General features: G+C 40.0%; 1 protein-coding gene across 3 annotated transcripts in view; it reads left to right on the forward strand.

The window, feature by feature from the left end:
* The window catches only part of GRIP1 (glutamate receptor interacting protein 1), a 298768-nt gene that overhangs the window by 179924 nt on the left and 92690 nt on the right, over window positions 1–26154 (forward strand). The window contains exons 10-14 of one of the 3 annotated variants that reach the window (XM_017871570.1): window positions 1614–1783; window positions 8330–8485; window positions 9096–9251; window positions 19143–19329; window positions 19918–20063. In XM_017871570.1, the coding sequence (XP_017727059.1) occupies window positions 1614–1783; window positions 8330–8485; window positions 9096–9251; window positions 19143–19329; window positions 19918–20063 (815 nt within the window). The remainder of the gene's footprint in view (window positions 1–1613; window positions 1784–8329; window positions 8486–9095; window positions 9252–19142; window positions 19330–19917; window positions 20064–26154) is intronic. The other 2 variants (XM_017871571.1, XM_017871572.1) reach the window with 2 other exon arrangements.

Here is a 26154-nt window from a genome sequence, read left to right on the forward strand (position 1 = left end):
AAAAAAAAAAAAAAAAAAAAAAAAAAAACCAAGCAACTAAGCAAGTTTTCTTGCTGTGTCCTAGGGCACTAGCCTGTTCTTAATGTTGGGTAACTGAGTAGATCTTTATTTAACCCCGTGCAGAGCAGTGATGGGTTTTCCTTGATTGTTGACAATTAAATCCTGCTACCATAAAATCTGATTTCTTTGTTTCTTAAATAAATAAAACAATACTTTTTAAAATATTTTTTACAATACTTGAAAAAAGTCCTATACTCTCATAGCATGTAAATCTTAGGATTTTACAACCTTCGAGGGTCTCTTAAAATATTCGCTTCAATGCCACAATAAAAATGAAACTTCATGTTTCTAATTAATGTTTTATACTCGCATGGTAAAAGGGGAAGGAAAAAAAGACTACCTTTCCATTTAATAAATTATTTTACAGCTCCTGGTAAGAAAAACCTCATCTCCCATAGCTAAAGCACTCGAAGTGCAAAAAATGTGGAATTACGTTTTTAGTTGGAAGAGATGACTTGAAATGCTTTTGTCTTGAGAAATAGACTATTCACACTGGGAATTTATAGATATACTGCACCTGAATGACCAGTCTCCCCTGTATGTTTCCAGCCCTCTTCTCCATGTGCCCCTCAACCTGCCTGGAAAACCTCCAGCCATGGTGCAGTGAACTGCAGCAACCCCCAGTAGTGTGGTCAGTCTATAGCTCCACTGTGGTCTTACCTGACATTCAGTCCTTATCAGTGACAGCCATTGATCCAGGGGTGTTCTCCAGTTCAGTGGCTCAGGGTGCTTTAATTTTCTCCCTCTGTTTTTTCGCATTCTGCAGGGGGTAACCAGTTTACGGAGCTGTTCACTTGACTAGTATATGGAGATGCTGATGGCTGTGCCAACTTTTCTCAACTCATCCAGTAGCCAGCTCTTGAGCTCAGCAAGATGTAGCAGCCAGCCCCTTCCCTGCCCCCATCTTTCCCCTTGACTCACCATGCAGGCCTGGTTTTATTACTCACTTGACTCCTGCATAATTTCTACCATTATCAAGAACTTTTACACTAGTACATGTTCAACTCCAGAATAACATAATAATAAAGAACTAGTGATCTTGGAGCTTGTGTGAAGATTCCAAGGAACTATTACTGAAATCTCCCCAAGTTATTCTTCTTCACACATAAAATAGACCCTATTCCAATTCTGAGAGTCATGTTTGAGATTCCGAAGATTTACCAACTCATGTTTACAGATAGAAAAGCATAGAACAAACAAACACAGACAAAAGTCCAGGAGAAACATTTTCCTGTTTTTCCCTTTCCTCTTGCTCACTTTCCCTCAACTTTCCACACAAGCACGCCAAAATAAGATTTTTTTTTTTTTTAGAGAAGGACAAGAGAAAACATTTCCTTGAATTTTCTGTATTTTCCACAAGGTTTTACTTCCTTATTCATATTCAAGGTACTTAAAATTTGACAGATGGTGTTTCCTATAACACTCAAACTTTTCTTTCTTTTTTTTTTTTTAAGTAAATGAAAACTGTGTGAAATTTTAACTATGAGGTACATGAAAGTCAGATTCCAAAGAGGAAGGCACCACCTCTTACCGGGTATTTCTCCTTTCCGTAGATGTGGCGCATTGCACGTGGGAGATCACATCCTCTCCATCGACGGAACCAGCATGGAGTACTGTACACTTGCAGAAGCAACCCAGTTCCTGGCCAACACCACTGACCAGGTCAAGCTTGAGATCCTTCCCCATCATCAGACACGGCTGGCCCTAAAGGGGCCCGACCATGGTGAGATGATCTACCTGGATCAAGCTCTTTCTCTGGCCCTCACAGTGTTGCTCCCTCTAGCAGAGTTAGACTGGGTCTCATTCTGCCTTTTATTTGAGACGGAGTCTCACTCTGTCCCCCAGGCTGGAGTGCAGTAGTATGAGCTCAGCTCACTCCAACCTCCGCCTCCTGAGTTCAAGCCATTCTCCTACCTCAGCCTTCTAAGTAGCCGGGATTACAGGCACCCACACCATGCCCAGCTAATTTTTGTATTTTTAGTAGAGACAGAGTTTCACTATGTTGGTCAGACTCATCATTTCTTTACAAAACAAGGTTGTGTTTGTTTACTCATATTCATCTTCCAAAGTCTTTTTTCCAAGCCACACATAATTTACTTGAAACTATAACATCAAGGAAAAAATTTTCAGGTTAGTGCTATTTAATATTTTTTTCTTTACAGTCTTTGGTGCAAATTCAATGTGCAGAGAAGGCAAATAATTTGACTTCTTGGTATTCATTTTGAATTTCCAGTCTAGATGAAGGCCAAGGAAGGCAAATAGTAAAACTCTCACTTAAAAATAAATAAGCAAAGTGGATTTTGATGGCAGAACCTTCAAATATTTGGCAGGAATCAGAGGGAACCAGTTATGTGAAGCATTGGTTTTCAATATATTTTGTCTTTTGCCAGTGTAGTTTTTTTCTTAGGATAGAGAACAACCTGTGTGACCAGAAATCTTGTCTGGGAGAATCAGAATATTTGACTCCATTTATTCAATAAAAAGTGTCAGCTGAAGGTATCTGCATTTTCACTCCCTTGAAATTCACAGATACATTTGCCGGGTGTTTACACCATCTACCTAGGCACCTTTAGGCAAAACCTGGTACGAGAAAGGGGTCTTTGAGCCCCAAATCAAATGAAGTCAGGTTCTCCAGTAGGATCTTTGTTCCTACTCCTTCTCCTGCCCTATTCCTTAAACCAAGCAGCATTCCTTTGTACTCCTTGAAATTAGAGGCCTCCCTAGTATTGTCAGGGTGGCCTGAAGGAGGATAATGCATTTCTGTATATTTAGACACAGTGCAGTTTTCTCTGAAATTGAAATTTTGCTTATGAGGGGGTCATTTGTATTGTGTCTGTCACCTTCTAAAACGCACTGTACTTCTCCACAGTCTGGGGCGGGGGAAAAGAGGGACCAGATAATTTTCATACTGAATCAGTCAGCTGGATGCAACCTTTTTAATTAAATGGAGCTTAGACAGCCCTGAAGCTAATGAAAATCTCTAGTACAACATTACCCTTATCAGATTTTAATTTTACACATTGGAGTAGAGAAATGATGCAGCATAGGCAGGTTATGAAAAGAAACTCAGCATCACAGTATTGGAATAGAAATGCAAACAACTGTAGGAAGGTGTCGTTCACAAGGATGCACACCATTCCTATCAGGAGGCCCTGTGGGTCCTTCCTGCACTCTGGCAGAGAGGAGAGATTTCTGAAGCTGTTTAAGTTTCTTTAAATTAACTGGCAGTCGTCGTTGGATTTGGAGCACAGTAGCCATAAGAATGCACACTGTAGTGCTCTCTCATCATGGGGTTTTGCTTGCTAAATTCTGGTATCAGCGAATCGGAAATGCACACCAGACCCTTTTAAAACGTTAGCGTCTTTAGCAACCTCTTTTATTTTTCTTTAGTTGGCCCTATATACAATTCATAAATAATTCAAATGTTAACAACTCATGGAATATTAAACTTTTTAACCTCCCAAGGCAACTTAAGATTAATTTATGTACTAAAATATATGGACTGAGAATGAATTTTTTGCCTTTATTGTGGAAAACCTGATGTTTGTGTTGCAGGGACAGGAAGCTGATAGGAAGTTTAGGTAATTCCAGCTTCCACTTCTGACTCCATCATCTACATTTACTGAAAGTTGTTCACTGTCTTTCTTATCAAGCAGGCATTTCCTCTGTATTACACATTAAAATCAGATTTGCATTTCTAAGAGGAAATACATTTTGGCTCCTAAACATAATTAAATCATAGTAAAGAAGAAAAACAAACACAAAATTATTATTATGTTTACAATTCTCAGACTTACATTTTTGACTAATGGAGTTTTACATAGTTTTACCCTTTCTCCACAAGAAAGTTCTGATTGCTTTTTTAAGATCTCTGATGCCTGAACAGTGTGTCTCTCAACACACTTCCCAAATTTTCAGATTTTGTTAGCAGCAAACCATACACCAAAGAGTTTTCAGGGCAATGTAGAAATGAATATCTCAACTTGGAATAAGAGATTAGCTATGCCTTTCACTGATAAATAGCAGCATTAAAGAAGCTGACAAAAATGAGTTTTCAGTGACATTAGAAATTGTTCCCACTGAGGGTTTTCAGAGACATAATTGGATTGAAGGAAACTGACATTTTAGAAAGGAAAATGTGACCAGAGTCACTAGACTCAACACATTCAGTACCAAGAGAGAGCTTCCATTTGAGAGCTCTAGGGCTACCACTGGAACCGCTGTGGTCTGCTCTCTTGAACATCCTGAACAGAGCAAGAGGCTGCAATTAGAGAAGAAAGAAAAGTAACTTCTGTGGTCACATATCTCTTGAGACTACAGTAGTGATGTCACCATGAAATGATACAAAAAGCATAATATTTTAAATGTGTTGTTTTCTTATCCATAACAAGGGACTTAGACATATCCATAGGAAGAGGTGGTATGTCTGGTGGCTGAAGTGGGGACTTTAGGATCACATATCCAGAGCTTCACCTCTGACTCCACCACGTGGGGCCTTAAGCAAGTTACCCAACTTTTCTATACCTCAGTTGCTTCATCTGTAAAAGGGGGGTCATAATAATACCTGCCTCAAAGGAATATTCTGAACATTATCTGAGCTAATCGATCAAAAAGCACCTAGCACAGTGCCTAGTATATAATAAGTACTCAGTGAAAGTAGGCTATGATTATCAGCAGTATTAAATGAGAGAATGTCTATAAGTGCTTTTTGCAAGATGATAGGACATGCCAAAAATGTAACATCTTATTATTAAACTCTGGAAATACCTGCCTATCAAGTATACCACTGTAAAACAGAAAACATTTGAAGTGTACATTCAAAATAGGCAGCAGCTGTCTTCTCTGGCCTACATTATTTGTTCAACACCTTTTGCATTCATCATCCATAGCGTATAGTTGTGTGCACTACCTTATTTTTGTCTCTTAATTATTTTATATGTGTGAAGATTTAATCCCCAGTAATAATTCAAGATCAAGGTAAAGGGTATGACCTTTAACCTGCCTGCAGCAATTGGCACAGTCTGGGAAAGCAATAGGTGGTAAATAATATCTTCCTTATTGACTTATTAATTGTGCTTGACAGTCCTAACAAATGCCCAGTAATTTTCAAAACTCTCAGTGAAGAAGTGGGTCAAAAGGTGGGTGTAGAAACCCAAAGTGCATTCACCGTACCCTGTTGAAACAGATGGTACTTTGTGAAAAGTACGCTAAAGTGTCTGTGGTTGTATATTGGCCAGACCCAGTAATAACTGCTCTTGCTAAAATGTCTTCCTGTATACCCAAAGTAGAATGAGGATGGTGAGAGAGAATCCATTAGGGACATCCTCTGCAATAAATACTCTTTTATCTCAAGGAAAATGCTGCTGCAGTGTTCACATGGACACTCTGGCTGATATTCCTGTTCATTTATGCATTTGTTCATTCATTCATGTATTAATCATTTATATACAAGCACTGTTTTAGTTGCTAGAATATATTTAGTGAGCAAGACAGGCAAAGTATATCCCTACTCTTATAGAATTCACATTCTAGTATAGACAGACAAACATTAAAAATATATTAAATAAATAAAGCTGTTTGAGACAGCAATAAGTGCCATGAAGAATGTAAAACAATAATGAGGTAGCATGGGGAGGGCAGCTCCTTCAGCCAGGGAGATCAGCAACAACTTCTCCGAGGAGGTGGCACCTCGGGTGAGACCTGAGTAATGAGAAGGAGGCAGTCATACCAACAACTGGGGAAAGAATAGTAAGTGAGAAGGCCTTGAGGCAGGAAGGAACCTGACTTGTTCTAAGAGTAGATATAAGATCAGTATGGCTAAAATATACAAATGTTGGAGAGAGTGATATGGATGAAACTAGCGAGATAGGCAGGGGCTGCATTTGATTCTCTTTGTAATAGTTAGCTATTCAGGCTGGGCATAGTGGCTCACCCCTGTAATCCCAGCACTTTGGGAGGCCAAGGTGGGCAGATCACAGGAGGTCAGGAGTTCGAGACCAACCTGGTTAACATGGCAAAACCCCATCTCTACTAAAAATACAAAAATTAGCTGGGCGTGGTGGTGGGTACCTATAATCCCAGCTACTGGGGAGGGTAAGATGGGAGAATCGCTTGAATCCGAGAGGCAGAGTTTGCAGTGAGCTGAGATTGCACCATTGCATTCCAGCCTGGGCGTCAAGAGTGAAATTCTGTCTCAAAGAAAAAAAAAAAAAAAAAAAAGTAAGCTATTCAAACAGGAGTAGCATGATTAGCATGATCTAACTTACGTATTTAGAAGGCCACCCTAGCTGTGTTGTGGAAGCTGGGTATGCAGGAGATGAGTTGGGGAGCCACGTCTGAAGATGTTACAGTGGTCTAGATAAAGGAGGTGGCAGCTTGAATTAGGAAAGTGGAGAGACGGGGGAATCCAAACCACAAACAAAGCAGTTAAGTAGAAGGAGCAGGCCAGATAGTTTAGGGCAACAAAATTATAGTGGCTATGAAAGTTTCTGCTGCAGATTTCTGAGAAATTCTCTAAACTTAAGTGTCCAGTGAGTGAAATTTGTTGAGTGAAAGATAAATTTATTTCCTTTAAAAGATACTTTATTGTTAGCACATAGATGGAAAAGTAGACAAATCAATATACTCTGAATTCATTTGTTTTTCTTCTGTGTACCAGCACCATGCTAAGCGCCGTATTTGCCTAATTCTCAGTATCCCTGTGAGGTAGATGATTTCATGATCTCCATTTGACGTTTGAGGAGATCCAGATTTAGAGTGGCTGAGTAGCTGGCCAAGGTCATACAGAGAGGAAGAGTTGGAGGCAGAGTTGAAACCCAGGTCTGCTTCACCCCACAGTGATCTGTCCATGCTAGTGCTTTTTTTTCATGTACTGTTTCATTCTAGAAAGGATGCGAATTGACCAATTCAGCTGGCATCACAGTTGATGTAACTTAAGTTCTTTTCTAAATGACCCTCTTTTCAATGCATAGAGTATTTCACCTCTCTACATATTCACATGTAAGACACCTAACACCAGAATCTCAAAGTAGAAGGAGATATAAATTCATATGTTAAGCCAGGCCTGGTGGCTCATGCCTATAATCCCAACAACTCAGGGCTGAGGTGGGAGGATCACTTGAGACCAGCTTGGGCAACATAGGCAGACCCCCATTTCTACACAAATAAAATAATAATAAATTAGTTTGGCATGGTGGCATGGGCCTGTAGTGCCAGCTACTCAGGAGGCTGAGGCGGGAGGATTGCCTGAACCCAGGAGTTCAAGATTATAGTGGGCTATGATCACACCACTGCACTCCAGCCTGGGTGACACAGGAAGACCCCATCTCTAGAAAAATAAAATAAGTTCATATGTTATTTTGAGTTCTTTAAGATTATTAAATGGAAAACTTCATATCAGACATAAAAACAAACATTATATTGCTCATATTTCAGAACACTGGGTGGAATATCAAATCTTAACATTGAAACTGGAATGGAAACATGATAAAGATTTTCTATAACATAAAAGGGATGCCAATTTGAAATTTTAATAAAGTTTGAAATAAACTTTATTAAAATTTTATGGCATCAAGGAAATATAAAACATGTGAAATATTTTAATAGTTATTTCTAATATAAATACACTTTTTCAAAAAATCATAAAATATAGACTTTCATCTTCTCCTTATTAGATGGGATGCAGATAAGATTCTGATACTGATAGATGATTAGAGTGGTTTATTGTTGAGGAAAATCAAGTCCAAGTGATGGATTGTAGTGCGATTAAAATGTCAGAGCAGTAAATTCTGACGTGTGACTAGTAAACCACTTGAATCAGGCACCGATGTGATTTATTGCTTCTTCTTTTCTTTTTCTCAAAACAAGTGCTACTAACTGACCAAGATTTGCAAATCTTTAATTACTAATTGTGTGCCATAGAACTTTGAGGGGCTGACTTTTCAGTGAAAAAAAAAAGTTTTTAATCTCTGCTGCAAAGCAGTGGGGGAGATTAGAAATTGATTCAGTAGTCATCTTAAAAGAAGAAAAAACGAACTGAGGAAAGATATGCATTATTCTTGGGAAGATGAAAAGTTTACATCCTTTATGTTAATCATCTATTTTGCTGACCACTGAGAAAAGGGCAAAGCCAAATAGATTTGTTTTTATTTGCAAGCAGCTTTGTTTTTTGTTGTACTTTTAATTTGGGCAATTCAGTTATTTTCCTCTTTTTTGGTTCTTTGTTTTTGTTTGTTTGTTTTTATTTCTCATCATCACTTCATATGGGCAGTGAAAATTCAGAGGAGCGACAGGCAACTTACCTGGGATTCCTGGGCCAGCAACCACAGCAGCCTTCACACCAACCATCACTATAACACGTACCACCCTGACCATTGCAGAGTACCAGCCCTGACATTCCCGAAAGCACCTCCTCCAAACAGCCCTCGTAATGTTCCCTGCTTTCTCCTCCTGGTCTTTTATTTCAATTATATTTTTCTCACTCTTTCCTTTTGGCTTCATGGGTGTTGTTTTTTTCTGTTTCTTATAGCAGCAATGTATCATTTCTGACATCTCCTAGGATTTTTTCTTTTCCATCAGAAAGCATTTGTTGTTAGGAAAGGATGTAAATGTTCAGAATGCTTTATTTGTGGCTGAGGAAGTAACAATTCAGAATATTATACAGAGACAATGTTCTCAGGTCTTCTTTGTGTATGTGGAATCACTTATGAAATTCATGTCAAAAAATATCTATGAAAATGAGATTATGTATTTGATGCATTGAGTTGTTCACAAAGTTGTTCTTTTGTTTAACGCAATTCTCATAGAGTCTCTTTGTATTCCTATGAGCTTATAAAGATCCTGCTGCCCCTTAGCATTTGTAGGCTCTTGTAAAGCATTGTCTCATGCTCCTGAAGGCTGTCCTCTGTCTGGCTAGAGTCCTTTCTAGCCATTGCTATGCATCGTATGTGTCTTTCTGGATCGTTACTGGTTGGCAAGTGTGGCGGGCTCACACTCCACCTGAGAGTGCTCTGTGCAACATCTTCACTCTCTTGCAGCAGCTTTGGTGTCTTCATCCTTCTCTCCTACCTCCATGAGTGCATACAGCCTGAGTTCCCTGAATATGGGGACTCTACCTCGAAGCCTCTACTCCACCAGCCCACGTGGAACCATGATGAGGAGGAGACTGAAAAAGAAAGACTTCAAAAGCTCATGTAAGTGAAATAACAGCCAATGGCATTTGGCCTGGAAAAAAAACCTGTGGGCATTGCAACCTTGGAAATACTGAAATTGTGGGAAGAGTGTTTCACAGTTGCCTAAGTGATCAGGTAGATGCTGAGCAGCTAACAGCTCTGTGCCAAAGACCATTGGCATGATACCCAGTATCTGTTTGGCAATGACTGCACCCCAATATAACTTCAGACTGAATTCATTCATACTACCTTTGCCTACAACTTTTTATTTGAGATTTGAGATTTTTCTTGCTCTTTTGATGTCAGAACATACCCAAAGGTATGATTTTTCCTTTAAGACTCCTCGTATTATATTCTGGGTAACTTTGGGCATGAAACCTTTGTTCTTAGTTTCTTACTCACTCTAAAGAAATTTTGTGAAAATGATGCTCCCCTTTTGATAAATATAAGATTCTCATGCATTCATTAATGTTATCATAAATTTCATACTAAATTATATTTTGTTACCCTCCTCCCCAAAACAATGATAAATACAAACATCCCTTTTTAAACTGTATCTCATTCCCCAAGACTCTGATACTTTTTCCAGAAACCTACCCCACTGGTAGTCAGTGATCTAACATGTATTTCTTTTCTTTTTTTTTTTTTTTTTGAGACGGAGTCTCGCTATGTCTCCCAGACTGGAGTACAGTGGCGCGATCTCGGCTCACTGCAAGATCCGCCTCCTGGGTTCACGCCATTCTCCTGCCTCAGCCTCCCGAGTAGCTGGGACTACAGGCGCCTGCCACCATGCCCAGCCAGTTTGTTGTATTTTTAGTAGAGACAGGGTTTCACCGTGTTAGCCAGGATGGTCTTGATCTCCTGACCTCGTGATCCACCCGCCTTGGCCTCCCAAAGTGCTGGGATTACAGGCGTGAGCCACCACGCCTGGCCTAACATATGTTTCTTATTGCCCACTCCAGTCTGAGGAAGATTGGAAGGATGCTCAGTTTCACAATAAGCATCCTAAAGTCATGGAATTTCAACTATGAGTCTTGTAAAAATGATCTGGACAGCCAAACATTATATACACTAAGCAAGACTAGGAAGATGTGGTTGGCTACTTGCTTTGGATAGTGGTTGTCTGAACAGAGGGGAAAAAAGGTGATTGAATGCCTTAAAAAGAAAGAAATACAAATCACTCGTACATTTATCATTTCTGTTAGAGAAGATCATTCTCTCTCATCATGATCACATAACTTGCGGAAGAAGAGAACACTAGCCTTTCTAACTAGACCTAACCATAGTCTGGAGAGTCTGTTTCTTATCCTGTATCCCTTTTGATGGCCATGATTATGATTCCTACAAAGAAATTTAAAGAAGATGGGATCTCTTCCTGTGCTCACCATGGGAATAAAAATAAGGAACATCCTTAAGTTACCTAAATAAAACCAAAGCCAGATACTTCACAGCTGGTATGGACTTACTGGCTTTTCAGCTTGTTTGCAAGAGATTCATCTCCCCAGGAGGATCTCTCTCCAGTCTCACTAGGGCCACCCTAAGTGCCCAAGACCAGCCATCACCCACACTGGGAACTAGTTACTTCATGACACAGGAACCTGAAGGTTTCCCTACGGTGAACTCCACTGCAAAAGACAGGGTCACCACTGTGGTTTGTACATGATTTAGACTTGCATATATACTTTACATCTAAGGAGATTTGTCAACTTTGGTATATGAAAATGATAGTAAAATTGAAATGGAAAATGGAAGACTGAATTTAGTCAAAATGAGAATAAAGTGCTCTTAGAGTCCCATATGTTTTTTAGTTGACACTAGAGTAAATTATTTACTCTTGGAAGAAACTAATTGAATGCAATATGGTGAACTGGTTATAAGCCTAGACTCTGGAACCAGGCTACCTGGGTTCCATCCCAGCATCATTACCTTCTAGCTGTAGGACCCTGAGCAAGTTCCATAAACTCTATGCCTCAACTGAAAATAGGGAAAATCACTTCATTGGGTAATTGTGAAGATTGCATGAGGTATGCCTTGACTGAAAATATGAAGAATTACTTCACTGGGCAATTGAGATTACATGAGATTGCATATGTATATGTGTTTTAGAACAACATCTGGTAAATAGTAAGCACAATTTAATTGTTAGCTATTTTGAATAGTTTGTGTTAACTGTCATCTGCCTAAATCTGAATTGTCACATGAGAACATCTCTTGATATTGCTCTCAGAGTTTAGTGTTTTTCACGAGGGGTGCATTTTGGCCTAATACATAGGTCTTGAGTCTTCCATATAATGCCTTCAGGGTTCGTGGTGGTTATTTGTATATGAATTTTTTTACAGATAATGGCTTTGTGTGTAGTACTCCTCAGTGACAAAAATAGGCTAACAGCCCTCAGCAGGGAAGAGCAATTAAATTGAATTCATTAGTGTTCCTACTTCTGCTTCAAAGACTAGTATTTGTGTTAGGGAAGACTTGCTATGTTGGTTAGGGACATTACTGAATACAAACGAATGATGTTTGGCTATCTTAGGTTGATATTTACATATCTTAAATTTTGTAGTAGGAAACAAAGCTGAGGCAGCGCAGTCACTGATCTGCATAACCAACTCATAAATTCTCACTTGAATCAGGACATTATTCTTTAACATGTTAGAAATATAAACAGAAACCTGTTTCAATACATTTCTGGTTGTTTGTGTTTGCTGTAGACATTAGCCACTAGAGCACCACTCACAATATACATACCAGAATGTTTATAAATGTGTTTCAGGAGATCATACATTTTATATTTTATTCAAACAATAAATTCCAAATGCTATGAACTTTTATTCACACTTCCAAAAGACCTGAAAAAATGATAGTGTTGCAAAGGTTTTGTTTTGTTTTGTTTTGTTTTGTTTTGTTTTGTTAAATGAGGATTTTTTTCTTTTATTGCACAGGTTTGGTATGGTCACATTAGATGTAAAGGTCTTCCCAAATAACTGATAATAAAAGTTTTATTGCCACTCTTACTATACCATAGTTTATTTCCACCACTTTATTTATGTCTTTATTCTTTGCCACCATTTGCTGCCCCCTTTGTAATACTTACGTTTCTATAGCAACCAGGCCATTTGTGTAGATGGTGAATCATGACAAAAGTCACAAATACAGTAAAAAGTCCCTTTGCTGTATTGGTGATGACTTGAGACCAGAGCTTGCAAAACAGAAAATTCTGATATGTGTTTCCAATGCCAAGGAAGGAGATGCCCAGAAAAAAAAATGAAACCTTCTCACATGAAAATTAAAACATTCTATATCACTGATCAAAGAGGAAATACGAGAAGTCTGTATATAGTGAAGTGTTATAAGTATTAAAACAGGAAGGTATCATGTTTGTTTCATAGGGAAAATAATGAATACAGCACACATTAGGCTTTGACGAGTGTCACAAAGCCCTGGAGGCATGGCCAAGCCAAGTCATAGAGGGAGCCCTCTCATCTCCTCTGCTGGAATCTTACTGCCCTTTCCCTGGCTGCCTGTGCTGCCTATTTTTCTGCCAAAGAGGCCAAGTCTCCTTCCAGAACGTCATCATCTCCCTGTAACAACAGCATGGCTGAGCAACAGATCTAGCTAGTTTGCCGTGCTTTCTGTTCCCCGCCACTGTACCCTGGGCCAGTGTAGAGACTGTCTCTTCCCAGTCTGCCTGAATTTCAGCAAAGAGTAGAAGTTAGAACACATTTCCAGAATAGTCTTTGCTGCTTTTGTCATCAGCAGTAACTAGAGAGAGTGCCACTGAAAAGAGCTGAAGGAAAGAAAATGAAAAAACCTAACAACTTTTCTGGTCCCTTCCATCGACCTGGGAACAAAGAATGGAAGATAAAGGCAGCTACTGGTAAGCTTTTATAAGTGACCATTCAGGGAGCCCTGGAAGGGGACACCCCAAGAACTGTCCTTACACCCTCATTTGGACAAAGGAGCTGTTGGCCGCCTCTACTGCGTTCCTGAACTGGATCACATGATACACGTGTGTTGAGTCTATGGCAGGTTGACTATAGTGTGGAACACTTTAGTGAGACAGAAGTCTTAGATTACAGGATCAATAATAAAAACACATTATTCTTTGGGAGGCTGAGGCAGGTGGATCACTTGAGCCCAGGAGTTTGAGACCAGTCTGGGCAACATGGCGAAACCCTGTCTCTACAGAAAAAGAAAAAAATTACAAAAATCAACCAGGTGTGGTGGCACACACCTATAGTCCCAGGTACCTGGGGAGCTGAGGTGGGAGGATTGCTTGAGCCCAGGAGATGGAGGTTGTAGTGAGCCAAGATTCCGCCACTACACTCCAGCCTGGACAACAGAGTGAGAGCCTATCTCAAAAAAAGAAAAAAAGAAAAAAAAAACAGATTATAATAATAAATGTTTGGGGTCCTTAGTTCTCAATATTTTTTAAATGCTTCTTATAGCTGATAGAAAATCTTGCAGCCTTCTAAATTAAATAAACATTGGGTAAATTTTAAACTTTTGGAGGTGTTTTGGCTCCCCTTCCCTTTACTAGGAAGAACAAGAATTGACAAAAATACAGTCATTACCTGCAAATCTGAAGAGTTGTGAACAGAACCCTCTATGTGAGAATGGGAATAGGACAGAGCAGGCACGAATCTTGAACACAACCTCAGCATACACCCGTTAGCAGGATTCAAACATAGGATGTCAGCAATTTAGTCATTTCCATCTTCACCTTGAGGAGTAGACAAGCCTCGGCCAAAGCTGGTAGCTAGTAGCAATGATGACTGAATACCTTGCAGAAGCATCTGCTCCTGGAGAGAGAATTCACCATCCACATTTTCAAATGACAGGGGTATATTCACCTTCATTTTCTTTTGCTGGTTGACCACATTAATGAAGCAGGATAATCAAGCTCATTTTTTTCTCCTCCAAGTTAATATTGATTTTTTTTCTTTTGGTTCCTTATCTTTAAATCTACAATATATCTTTTTCATATCTGGTAATAATTTTCAAAACTTTTATATGTGTAACTAATCGATACATATAATTTCAAATGAAATTTTGCTCTGTCAAATAAAAGATTCCAATATGTCAGAGGACTCTCAGAATTAATTATAAAATCATAAATTATTTACTATAATGCTATATGTATAATATAAATTGTAACTATATAATTATAAAACCAATACATAATATGTAAATTTATTTTAAATCCTATATTCAATTTTCTAATAATTTGTATTATCTCAACTTGCCTCCAGATAGAGCTTATACATTTAATAATATTCATATTAAATTAGTACTTATTTTCAAAACCTTCTAGAGAATAAAATTATTCAACTATCTTCTCTGTTTCAAAAAATATAGCAAGTCTTTCTTTTGAGAAGGCTTCACTATATCTAATATAATCTCACCTGTTACTATTAAACTGACCTCTTTTTTTCTTGGCTCTTTCTTAGTGAAGATGGTAAACAGCTGCCTTAAAGTTTCTTAAACAGCTTTTAACTCCAATTAAGTAGTCTGATAATCTATATCAAATTGTGATCTCAAATGAAAAAACATTAATGTGAACTTATAAAAGAGTCACAGAAAGTAAAGGATTCCTGATAAGTCCAAAAAGCTTCACCTAGAAGATAAGTGGAAGTTACCTGCCAAACATGTGATGCTGTAACGTGATACTCCCATCTTCTATGAGACCTGGAATGCAACGTACTCTCCAGATCCTTATTGACAGGAAATGGTGTCTCCCAGTGGTTTGGTGCCACTGATAGCAAAAATTATGATCTGGAGAGTAATCACGGTACACTCTACATCAGCAAAACCACACCAGAACATGTGATCTAAATTAGTACATGACAGTCCATGTGTCAGACCTGGCAGTTGCAAGCTTCCACCTGTAAGAAGCATAGGGTTGGAGGCTACCTTCACCCCCCACTGCAGGCTATGTTAACCTTAATCCAGCTGCAATAGAATGAGGATGGTGCTTCTTAAGGAAAAGTCGACTTTTTTTTTCTTACTCCTCCTAGACAAATGATCTGCTTCACCCTCCCTTGCCCCATCAGCTGCAATTACCTGGGTCCTGAAGAATGACTTGTAGTTCCTTATGGTAACTCAGCAGTGTCTATGAGAAGTGTTGTTTCCTAAAAGGAATGTGCAGATGACATCCCAAAACTTGATTCATTCCCCATTTATTCAGCACTTATTGAATATTCCAGGCACTAAGATTTCAGGGATTAAAAGAGCTGGTTCCAACCTTTCAAGGACTCAGGGTCAGGTAGAGAGAAACAGGCAAATAGAGACCTGATAAATGCCAAAACGGAACCACATATTAGAAATGTGGAAATATAGAAAAGTAAGTACCTAATTCTGCCTGGATAAAACAGAGAAAGGGACCCAGAGCAAGAGCTGAGTGGCAGAGGGCACAGTATATATGAAGACACAAAAGTGTGTCGAGAGGGCTGAGGCACATGGCACATGAAGGGACCACAGAGAAACGGGAGAGTGGGTGGGCAGGAGAAAGGAACTGATGAAGGATGCTGTGTACTCTGCTAGAATTGAAAAGTTTGTTCTATAGGAAACAGGGAGCTATTGAAAATTCAAAACGGGGCAGGGGTTACCTTTGCATGTTAGGAAGGCTACTCTAGCAGCAATTGGAGGCTGTTAGCATAAAACAAGAGGCAGGGTCATTAGTTAGAAGTCTATCCAGTAATGTACACTGGTGATGATGAGGCCTTGCTCTGTAGTAGTGACAATAAGAAAGGGAAGAAGATTCACTCAGTTTGGAAAACATTGAGTTTGAGGAGCCAACGAGACAGTTTGTAGATGGGATACCCACTGAATAGGGAAATCCATCACTGGAGCTTGACGGAAACTAAGGAGAAAGAGTTGAGAAGATACATGCAGAGTAGATAAGTTGGGGCCTCATCGTATCAGCAAAGTTTATCTGACGGGAGGTTCATCTGGAAATAATATGTAGGGAATATTGTGCATGTAAGGACCCAGAAATAAGTAAATTAGAATAATTCAAATAAAAAAATAATGAAAGCCCAAATTGAGGTACTGAAATTAATAAGGGAAAAGAGGATTTTTGTAAGATATATTTCAGTGGCCATCCCGAAAGGATTTAGCAATGGATAGACTTTGAGACAATGGGGAGTTGTGAGTTAAGGCTACTTAGAGATTTCAATCCTAGAGAGCCTGTTCACAGAAATAGTAATGGCAATGAGAGAGGGAAGAGGATTCGCTCAATTTTGAAAACATTGAGTTTGAGGAGCCAATGAGGGAGTGTGTGAATGGGATACCCATCAAGGAGGGAGATTCATTACTGGAGCTTGACAAAAACAAGAGAAAGAGTTGAGAAGATACATGAGGAAGACATATAGGCATGCTGGGAATAAATGAGGGAAAGAATGAGGGTAGAAAAGACTTGGAGGATGGAACTGTGCGCTGGAATGCAGAGGGCGGCAAAGCAACTGGCTGGGACTGAAAAAGTAAGACACTCGAAACAAATCTTCATCAAAACCATGCAAACAATTTTAGAAAGCAAGGGATGGTCCTAAAGCCAGTCACCAGGTAGAGCAGATGAGGCCATTGATTTTAGCAGTCAGAAAGTCATCCGTGAGAGCAGTTTCGGTAAATGGTGAAGGCAGAAACCAAGTTTTTAGCAGCTTCAGAATCAGTACACAGCTATAGACAGAGGTCAGAAAGCTGGGAGAGTGAGTAGAAAAGTTTGGAAAAGAAGCAAGAGAGAAATTTTTTCATGGCACAAAATCATGGGGGGGTGGAAAGGGATAGTATTAAAAACACTAACAGGGGGAATTAGCCTTGAAATGGAAGGAAGGATACAACCTTCTGTAGTGGGGGAAAAAGGAAGAGGGAACAAATAATGATAAAGAGAAATCGAGGCTAAACAGAATGTTGTTTAAGGAACTCTGATCAAAGGGTTGCATCTTTTCAGTCTTACAGGAAATGAGGAGTAACGTTTGACCATGATTTAGGGTAGAAACATTTGAGACAGATCCTTTGTGGAATGAAATAAGGTGTCAAAATATCACACAACAACTAATTTAAGGGCCTTAATTTGTGAATTTGTAGTGACTTTTCCTAGCACCCTTCAGCAACTTAGTAACAGCAGTGGAGTTGACTGGACATTACTGAAGAGTATAAAATATTAGGGTGTAGAAAAAATCCCAAGAGGTTGAAGAATCTTTGAGCCTAGGAGATGCATTATTAAAATGCTCACCAGGGGTCCAGGCGGAGTATGGCGAAAATGAAGCCAGCAAAGCCAGTGGGCAAAGGTAATGGCTTTCCACCTGCACTTGCCAGAGCCCCACATGAGGCCAGGGAAAGCCTCAGGGGTCTCCCATTCCCACATCAACTACAGTAGCTGTTTTTATCTGGAATACAAAGGCGGCCCTTATATGTTTTCATTTTAAAGGGGAAAAATCTGTTGCTAAAATGTTGTTGGAAAACCAATAGACTCAGGAGACAAGTGAGAGGGAATGGGACTGGAAGTCATAAAGAGGAGACAGATTGCAGGAAGTGGGAAAGATGGCTAATAAAGGCTGTGTGATCAACAAGGGGGATTCGAATATCAGGATCTTGAAGATCTATTCATTTTGAAGGAAGATGGGAACCACCATAGGGTTCTGCTGGCAGAGAGTGGAAGTAGGGTGGCATTGCTAGGAACTGACAGGGAGAGAGTTGAAGAAGCATACAGCCAGCTTGCTAGAAGGTTATCACCATAATGTCAAAGAGGCAGAGGACAAGGAAAAGCTACAGGTTAGAGAAGGCAGACTGAGAGGTAAGTCCTGAAGTCATGAAGAAAAGGGGGAGAATTTTGAAAAAGTAGATTATGGGCTTGAAAATGAGACAGAGCAGAAATAAGTGCAGAATATGGAATTTTAAATAGGAGTAGTTCAATCAATGTATCATATGTGGAGAGCAAGAATTATGAACCTGTCTTCCTGCCATTTGTAGAGGGAGTAAAAGAAAATGGCTTTTGGAGAGGGTTTTGAGGTATATGGTGTCATCAGGTTTTAATTCAAGGGGGCCAGACTTTCTGGAGGAAGAGGCAGTGCAGCATAGGACCTGCAGGCAGAGACTGCTCACAGAGAGCACAGGTGGCCCAGCTCCAATGGGCAGGGCTGAGAGAAAGGCATGGAGGAGTGGAGCAGCCCTTTCATGAGTTGGGAATGGAAACAAGATGGAGACATCTGCTGGAAGGTGTAGATGAATATTAGATAAATGAAATAGGGTAAATAATAGGAAATAAATGAAATACAACAACGTAGACTAGAGACCCAGTAGGAAAGAGCAAGTCTGAAGAGACCAAACTCTGAGGGGACAGGAGGAATGTACAGAGTTTAAACAACATCATCGTGCCAATTCAACACTAGATTAAGGAGCAGCACAGCCTCACCACTCCAAGAGTCAGATTTAGATTAATTATTTCTTCAAAGCTGAAGGTAGGATTGTTTAAAAGTCACAAAGCCCAGATGCAAATAGCTAAAGTGGAAAAAAACATGAGACCAGCTAGCTCAACTCCCTTTTTCTTAGGATGTAGACACACAGAGAGACAAAATGGCCTACCCCAATGTTCCCCAGCTGGTGCTCAGTGATAGAGCCAGTACTAAAACCCACGTACCCTGACCCTAAGGCCATCCTCTTAAAGCCCCCACAATGATCCCTGGTTTGAGGAGTGGGGAGCCAGGGTACAGAGATACACTGATATTATTATTGAAATGTGATAAATATTGAGAGATTCACTTATCTTTTTCAACTTTTGCTAAACCAGAGGCCATAATTTAACCTCCCACCATTGCCATTAAGTTTTAATGCAGAGACACGATCTATTTTGGAAATGCTGGTAATTCCTGGTGCTTGCTCCAACCTAAAGTCAGTATTTTCTGTTTGTTCCTTTAGTATCCTTAGCCTCCAGCACAGTGGGATTGGCTGGGCAGGTTGTTCACACAGAAACCACAGAGGTTGTGCTGACGGCAGATCCTGTCACAGGATTTGGGATCCAACTGCAGGGCAGTGTGTTTGCCACAGAAACTCTCTCTTCTCCACCTCTGATTTCCTATATCGAAGCTGACAGCCCAGCAGAGAGGTGAGACTCTTTTACAGCATCATTTTCTGCTCTGTATTTCTGGTACCTGCTATCTTTCAATGGCTAGTGAATTATGAAACATTGCTCAATGTAGGAAATGCAAGATGTGATGAACCCTCTTCTGACAATAAAATTTTATGTTCTTGATCAGGTTTGAAAAGAGTAATGAGCATGGATGCCTTTAACTAGCAGATTTTGTCCATCAAGGGACTAGAAGCTGTATTAATTAAAAAGGAGAAAAATTTATAAATAAAACATATCCTGAAGTTCAACTTCAATAGTTTCTGCCATTGGGGAATATACATTCATCATTACTAAATATTGGTTTGGATCAGATTCTAACAATACCATGGTTATGAATTATTAATTACTTCTCTGGGATACTTCAGGATTCCCCTGCTTACAATTATAACCATGAAATGCAACAACATAAGATGTTGAAGTTGACCTATATGATGCCCACAGCATTGAATAAGCAAGACCAAATTATGATGCTATTTTGCAAGGACCAAGCAAGGTAGATTTGGCAAGCTCAACTTGATAATTATTTACTCCATCTACAACCTCTCACATGTGGTTCTAAATTAGATGTGGGGTGCTACAGATTGGAGACAGAGTGATGGCCATCAATGGAATTCCAACAGAAGACAGCACCTTCGAAGAAGCCAATCAGCTCCTCCGAGACTCTTCAATCACGAGCAAGGTCACACTGGAAATCGAGTTTGATGTTGCAGGTATAATCATATCATCACAAGTCAGTGACAGAGTCAGGAGTGGACTGCATGTGAATTATATTGGTTATGTGGCAGAGAGGAAACTATTGTTTTATATGCTGAACATGCTTTTGTTTAGGAGGTTTGGGGTATCGTTGTGTCGTTTTGAATTGAGCATTGTTTTCAATTATTCCTTAAAATGTCACCACACGAACAACTGAAAATAAATGTGACAAATTGAATAATAGCCACAACTACAGAGGCGATAAAAACAAATCATGTGGCCTTCATTCTTTCATTCTTCTGTATACTAGAGAAACCATATTCTTCAGTCAGAGACAAGTAAAGCCTCTCTTTGACCCTTCACGCTGCAAAGAACACATGAAACTTCTTTTGAGAGCAATGAAAATTCCCTAAGTGTTTTTGAACAAGCCCAGTTGGCGAATAGTTTTAATGTTAAAGAGAAATGACAGCAGATACTTGTTAAAAATGACAAGGAAGACTTTATTGGAGACTACTGCAGTAGGGGGTCAAGAATATTGCAGTAGGCCAGAAATGGTGGCTCACACCTTTAATCCTAGCACTTTGGGAGGCCGAGGCAGGTGGATCACCTGAGGTCAGGAGTTTGAGACCAGCCTGGCCAACTTGATGAAACCCTGTCTCTACTAAAAATACAAAAAATTAGCCAGGCATGATGGCAGACACCTGTAGTCCCAGCTACTTGGGAGGCTGAGGCTGGAGAATTGCGTGAACCCGGGAGGCAGAGGTTGCAGTGAGCCGAGATCACGCCACTGCACTCCAGCCTGGGCAATCTGGGCAACGAGAGCAAAACTCCATCTCAAATAAAAAAAAAAAAAGAATATTGTGGTAGGGGAGAGAGATTGAACCCAACTCCAAATATAGCAGGGCAGTTGGGAATTTATAGTCAGTAGACAAAGTGAAGAGGAGGCAGTCATTGAATGGAAAATTACGAAAAGGAACTTGATTAAATATCAAAGGTGGAGGGCCAAGGGGATTCTCCCTAAACTGACTCAGCAGGATTCTTGCTAAAATTGGGCTCCCAGCCCAAAAACAAGGCATAGTCAAGAAGAGGGCTCCAGGGAACCAAACTAAAGTTTGGTTAGAGTCAGAGTCCTGACAGGTGTGTGGATTTTAGAGATTGGTGCTAGTTCCCATTTAAGAAAATTGTCTTCACACAGTGAAAGACTACCTCACAGACCCAATAACCCTTACCAGTTAGTAAAGATATGCTTGTGGACACAGGGATCACATTATTCCAACAAATATTTACTATTTACCATGGGCCAGTTATGCCCCTACACAATGTAGATGTAATAATAGACAGGAAAGTTAAAAAAAATTTATATATTTTTAAAAACTTATATTATATGAAGCTTATATTATAGCAGCATATAGAAAGTTAATTTAAAAATTAACAAATATTGCCAATGTGGTGGCTTACACCTATAACCTCAGCACTTTCGAGGCCAAGGTGGGAGGATCACTTGAGCCCAGAAGTTCAAAACCAGCCTGGGAAACATAGTAAGACCTCATCTCTTAAAAAAAAGAAAAGAAAAGAAAAGTTGTTTAAGTTAGCCTGGCATGGTGGTGCATGCCTGTAGTCCCAGCTGCTCAGGAGGCTGAGTTGGAAGGATCACTTGAGCCCTGGAGGTCAAGGCTGCAGTGAGCAGTGATTGTACCACTGAACTCCAGCATGGGTGACAGAGTGAGACCCTGTCTCAAAAAAATTAAGTAATTAAAATTAACAAATACAAATTTAGAGAATAAGTGCTCTAAGGAAAATACAACAGGATAGAGCGTTAGAGAATGACTTTAGGGGAGATAATTTTGTAGGCTGATGCTCTAAGGAAGTGACATTTGGGCAGGGATAAGAAGGCTGAGAAGGGTAAGTCTTGTAAGGCTCTCAAAAGAGGCATTCTAGGGAGAGGGAGTAGGCAGTATAAAGACCCTAAGCCAGAACAATTAGCTTGCTGGAGAAAGAACAAAAAGAGCTGCTCCTGGAACAATTAAGGGAGTTGGGTTTGGATTGGGTTTGGATTTGGTGATGGAGTTGGAGAGGTTAGAGAGACTGAGTAATGCAGTGCCTGGTAAGGAATTTAGATCACATTCCAAGTGTAATGAAGCCATGGAGTATTTTATGTGGACGAGCTAATCTGAGGAATGTTTTAGAAAGAGCTTTCTGACATGGGAGGGGAAAATAGCAGAAGCAGGCAAAACCAGTTTGGAGATTGTGGCAGTTGAACAGGTAAGATATGATAGGTGGTAGTGCTGGAAGTGGTGACAAATAGTAGAATTTAGGACATGGCTTGACACAGAGCTAATAGCACTTGCTTATGGGTTGGATATGGAAGGTGAGGGAGAAGGAAGAACATGGATGGCTCTTGAGGTGTGAGGGTGAGCAGTCAGGTAGACAGTGATGTCTTTAGCTGAGAAGACTGGAAGAGAGGAAATTTGGAGATAGGAAAAATAATTCTATTTTAGAGATGAGTTGGCAAATCCACTGCCAATACTAGAGAAAAAAGACAAGCATGTCTGTTCCTTAATTCAAATGACAGTTATTGAGCACCCGTTACTAGGTGTTAAGCACTGTGCTGTTTTCAGATAATTGAAAGAGAAAATAGAAAGGATCCATCTCCTCAAAGAGTTCAAAGCTAAATAGGAGAGAAAGAGCTGCTGAATGGTAAGAAGAGACTTGCCAAATTTGTGTTGCCACTGGAATGCAGAAAGAAGGGCCCAGGAGAGAGTAGTGCAGGCGTTACCTTTTGGAGCCTAGGATTCCGGGTCTGGGCTGGATAGCAAGACCGAGGAGTAACCAACATGGCAGTGATTGTTAAAGTCATTGGAAAAAAGGAGACCACTAAGGAAAGAGTGGCAGTAAGAAAGGGACTGAGGAGGGGACTCTGCCTGAGACTTAAAGGGAAAAAAAATATGAGTAAAGGTGATGAAGATGCACCTTGAGAAATGGAAGGAGAACTAAAAGAAGGTGGCATGTTGGAAACCAAAGAAAGAATTTCAAAGCAAAAGTCACTATTGATAGCTTAAAGGTACTATGGAGAATTCAAGTAACATAAGGTAGGAAATGTCCTTTGGATTTGGCCATTAAGAAGAAAGACATTGCCATAGTATGAAAAGATCTAAGAAGTAGGGGCAGAAGTCAGATTGCAGTGAGCTGAGGAATGAGTGGAGAATGGTAAGTACAGAGATGATCTGCTTGCAGTCTGCTTTAGGAACTGGATTTTGGAAGAGAGTTTGGCTGGAAAAATGCACTGAATGGATGAAAGAGACTGGAGACCACTGTGGGCTCCTCTTTTGAGAACTTCTGCATTTACTTATACACTTGTTGCTCTATTTTGTGTTTTGTTATAACCTTTATTCAGTAGTTCTCAACTGGGGTCAATTTTGCCCCAGGGGACATTTGGTGAGGTCAAGAAATTTGGCTGTAGAGAAAGAAGAGACAACAGATAGTGGGAGACTCAAAGTTCAGAGGGGTGTTATTTTGTATTGCGGCTTTGTTTTGTTAAGATTGGAGAGATTGAGCATGTTTGGGGACTGACATGAATGAGGGAGAGAAGAGATAATAATGGAATCAGATCCACAAAGGAATGAGAAAGAGCAGTCCAGGACAGAAGGTAGAAGACCTCTTCTTATGAGTTTGTAGAAAAGGTTGTGAGACACAGAAAGACAGACATTACCTGTTCTCACTTAACTGTGGGAGCTAACAGTTAAAACCATTGAACTCCTGGAGATAGAGAGTAGAAGGATGGTTACCAGAGGCTGGGAAGAGTAGTGATGATACTGGGGATGAGGATGGTTAATGGGTCCAAAAAAAATTTGGAAAGAATGAATAAGACCTGGTGTTTGCTAGCACAACATGGTGACTGCAGTAAAAAAAATAATTTAATCATACATTTAAAAATAGTCAGAAGAGTATAATTGGATTGTTTGAAACTCAAACTATGGGTACTAGAGGGGATGGATACCCCATTTGCCCTGATGCGGTTATTGTGCATTGCATGCTTATATCAAAGTATCCCATGTAACCCATACATATATATGCCTAATATGTACCCACAAAAATTAAAATAATTTTTAAAAAGAAAAAAAAAAGGATGTGAGAATGTAAGTACATTTTTAGCTGGCTTTTAGATGGTTCATGTAAGAACTGTCAAGCAAGGGTGAAAAGGTCAGCAGCTTGGAGGGTTGAAAAGAATGAAGATTTAGAATAGCAAATGGGAGGAATGCATGAAAAAACCAACCAGAAGCCTGTAAAAGGATATTCAAGCAGAGTCTGGAAGCTTGAAGTTTATAGCAGCATCAACCTACACAGTGGAGTATGTTGTTGTTGTTTATTTTCAGGAGACCTCAGCTGCCAAGTAATAAGACCAGAGAAAATTATTAGATTGAGCCAGAGAGTGAGGTTTCAAGAGAAGGTTCAACAGAAGAACTAGTCAGGGAGGTTCAATATGTTTCTGGGAGAGCAGATGAATAATTATGATAGTAACATCAAAATTATTATGGTAATATTTATCAAATGCTTGTTCTGTGGCCTGTCACTTTCTAAACGTGGTGTGTGCATCAAATTGCTTAATTCTTATTAAGCAATGGAAGAGATTACTATGATTACGTACTCAGAAAATTGAGGCACACATAGTTGATAGTAGGCTGGAATTTTAACCCAGGCAGTCTGGCTTCAAAGGCCCCACTGGCAGCACTACACTACACTACTGTGTTTGAAAGAATCTAAGTGGGAGAGATGGGAATCAGTAATAGATCAGCTAGATAGACTGAGAGAAAAGGGAAGACTTAAGGAACTAGAGATCTTCAGGAAGAAAACGGGATAGTGAGAGAAAGGAATGAGAGAGCTGATGTCTAGGAGATTGAGGCCCAAGTGCTGTATTAGAGTTTAGGATTTCAGAGACAGTCAAGCAAGACTTATGGTGGTGATTTGCAAAAGTAGAGTGGAGGTAAAGATCCTCAACCAGGAGAGATCTGAGAATTGGGAACACAGTGCAATGGAAGGACCAGTCATGCAGTGAAATCTCACGGAAGGATGGCAGGACTTAGAATTACGAGGGGAATATGAAGTAGCTGCATTGCACATGCCAAGCACACCACCACAGAAGGAGCTTTGCAGTAGCTGCTTTCTGTCATGTTTGGGTGGTTTGACTCACTTCATTCAGGTCTTTGCTCAAATGTCACTTGCTCAGAGAAGCCTTCCTGACCATCTATCACTCTCTATTCTCTTGCCCAGATTTATGGTTCTGCTTAGCCCTTCTCACACTCTGATGTTATATTGTATATTTGTTTGTTTATTTTTGTTCTCCTCCATTGGAAAAACCTATGAAATCAGGGACTTTGTGGGTTTTGTTTATGAATGTACACCTAGCACCCAATGTATTGCTTGGAATACAAGAAGCTCTCATTTAGTCAATACTAGGTGAATGAGGCCAGGTGTGGTAGCTCATGCCTGTAATCCCAGCCCTTTGGGAGGCTGAGGCAGGTGAATTACTTGAGGTCAGGAGTTCCTGACCAGCCTGCCCAACATGGTGAGACCCTGTCTCTACTAAAAATATAAAAATTAGCCTGGCGTGGTGGTGTGTGCCTATGATCCTAGCTACTGGGGAGGCTGAGGCAGGAGAATTGCTTGAACCTGGGAGGCAGAGGTTGCAGTGAGCCAAGATCATGCCACTGTACTCCAGCCTGGGCAACAGAGCAAGACTCCGTCTAAAAAAAAAAAAAAAAATACTCAGTGAATGAATGGATGGAGAGCAGTTGGCTCTCCTGAGGAACTGGGATCAGGATCTTCAGATTGCATCAGGAGCTGATATCATCCCCACTGTTTCTCTGGGGTTCCTGGTCTCTCAGTGCTGCTTGTTTCTGCATATCTCCTCCATTTGTCCCTGTAGACAAGTTTTCTCTGACTTTTTATTGTATGTAATTGTCTCATCTTGGCTAAAATGCCCAGCCAGTTCTAATTTCTCATTCCCAGGAGAAAGAATCTAATTAGCCCAGCTTAGGTTTGGTATCCTACCCTTCTAGTCAACTGTGACCAAAGCAAGAATCAGGTAGGACTTTTTTTTTTTTTTTTTTT

The sequence above is a fragment of the Rhinopithecus bieti genome, unplaced genomic scaffold, assembly GCF_001698545.2.
Source record: "Rhinopithecus bieti isolate Rb0 unplaced genomic scaffold, ASM169854v2 scaffold_5924, whole genome shotgun sequence".
Lineage (NCBI taxonomy): Eukaryota > Metazoa > Chordata > Mammalia > Primates > Cercopithecidae > Rhinopithecus > Rhinopithecus bieti.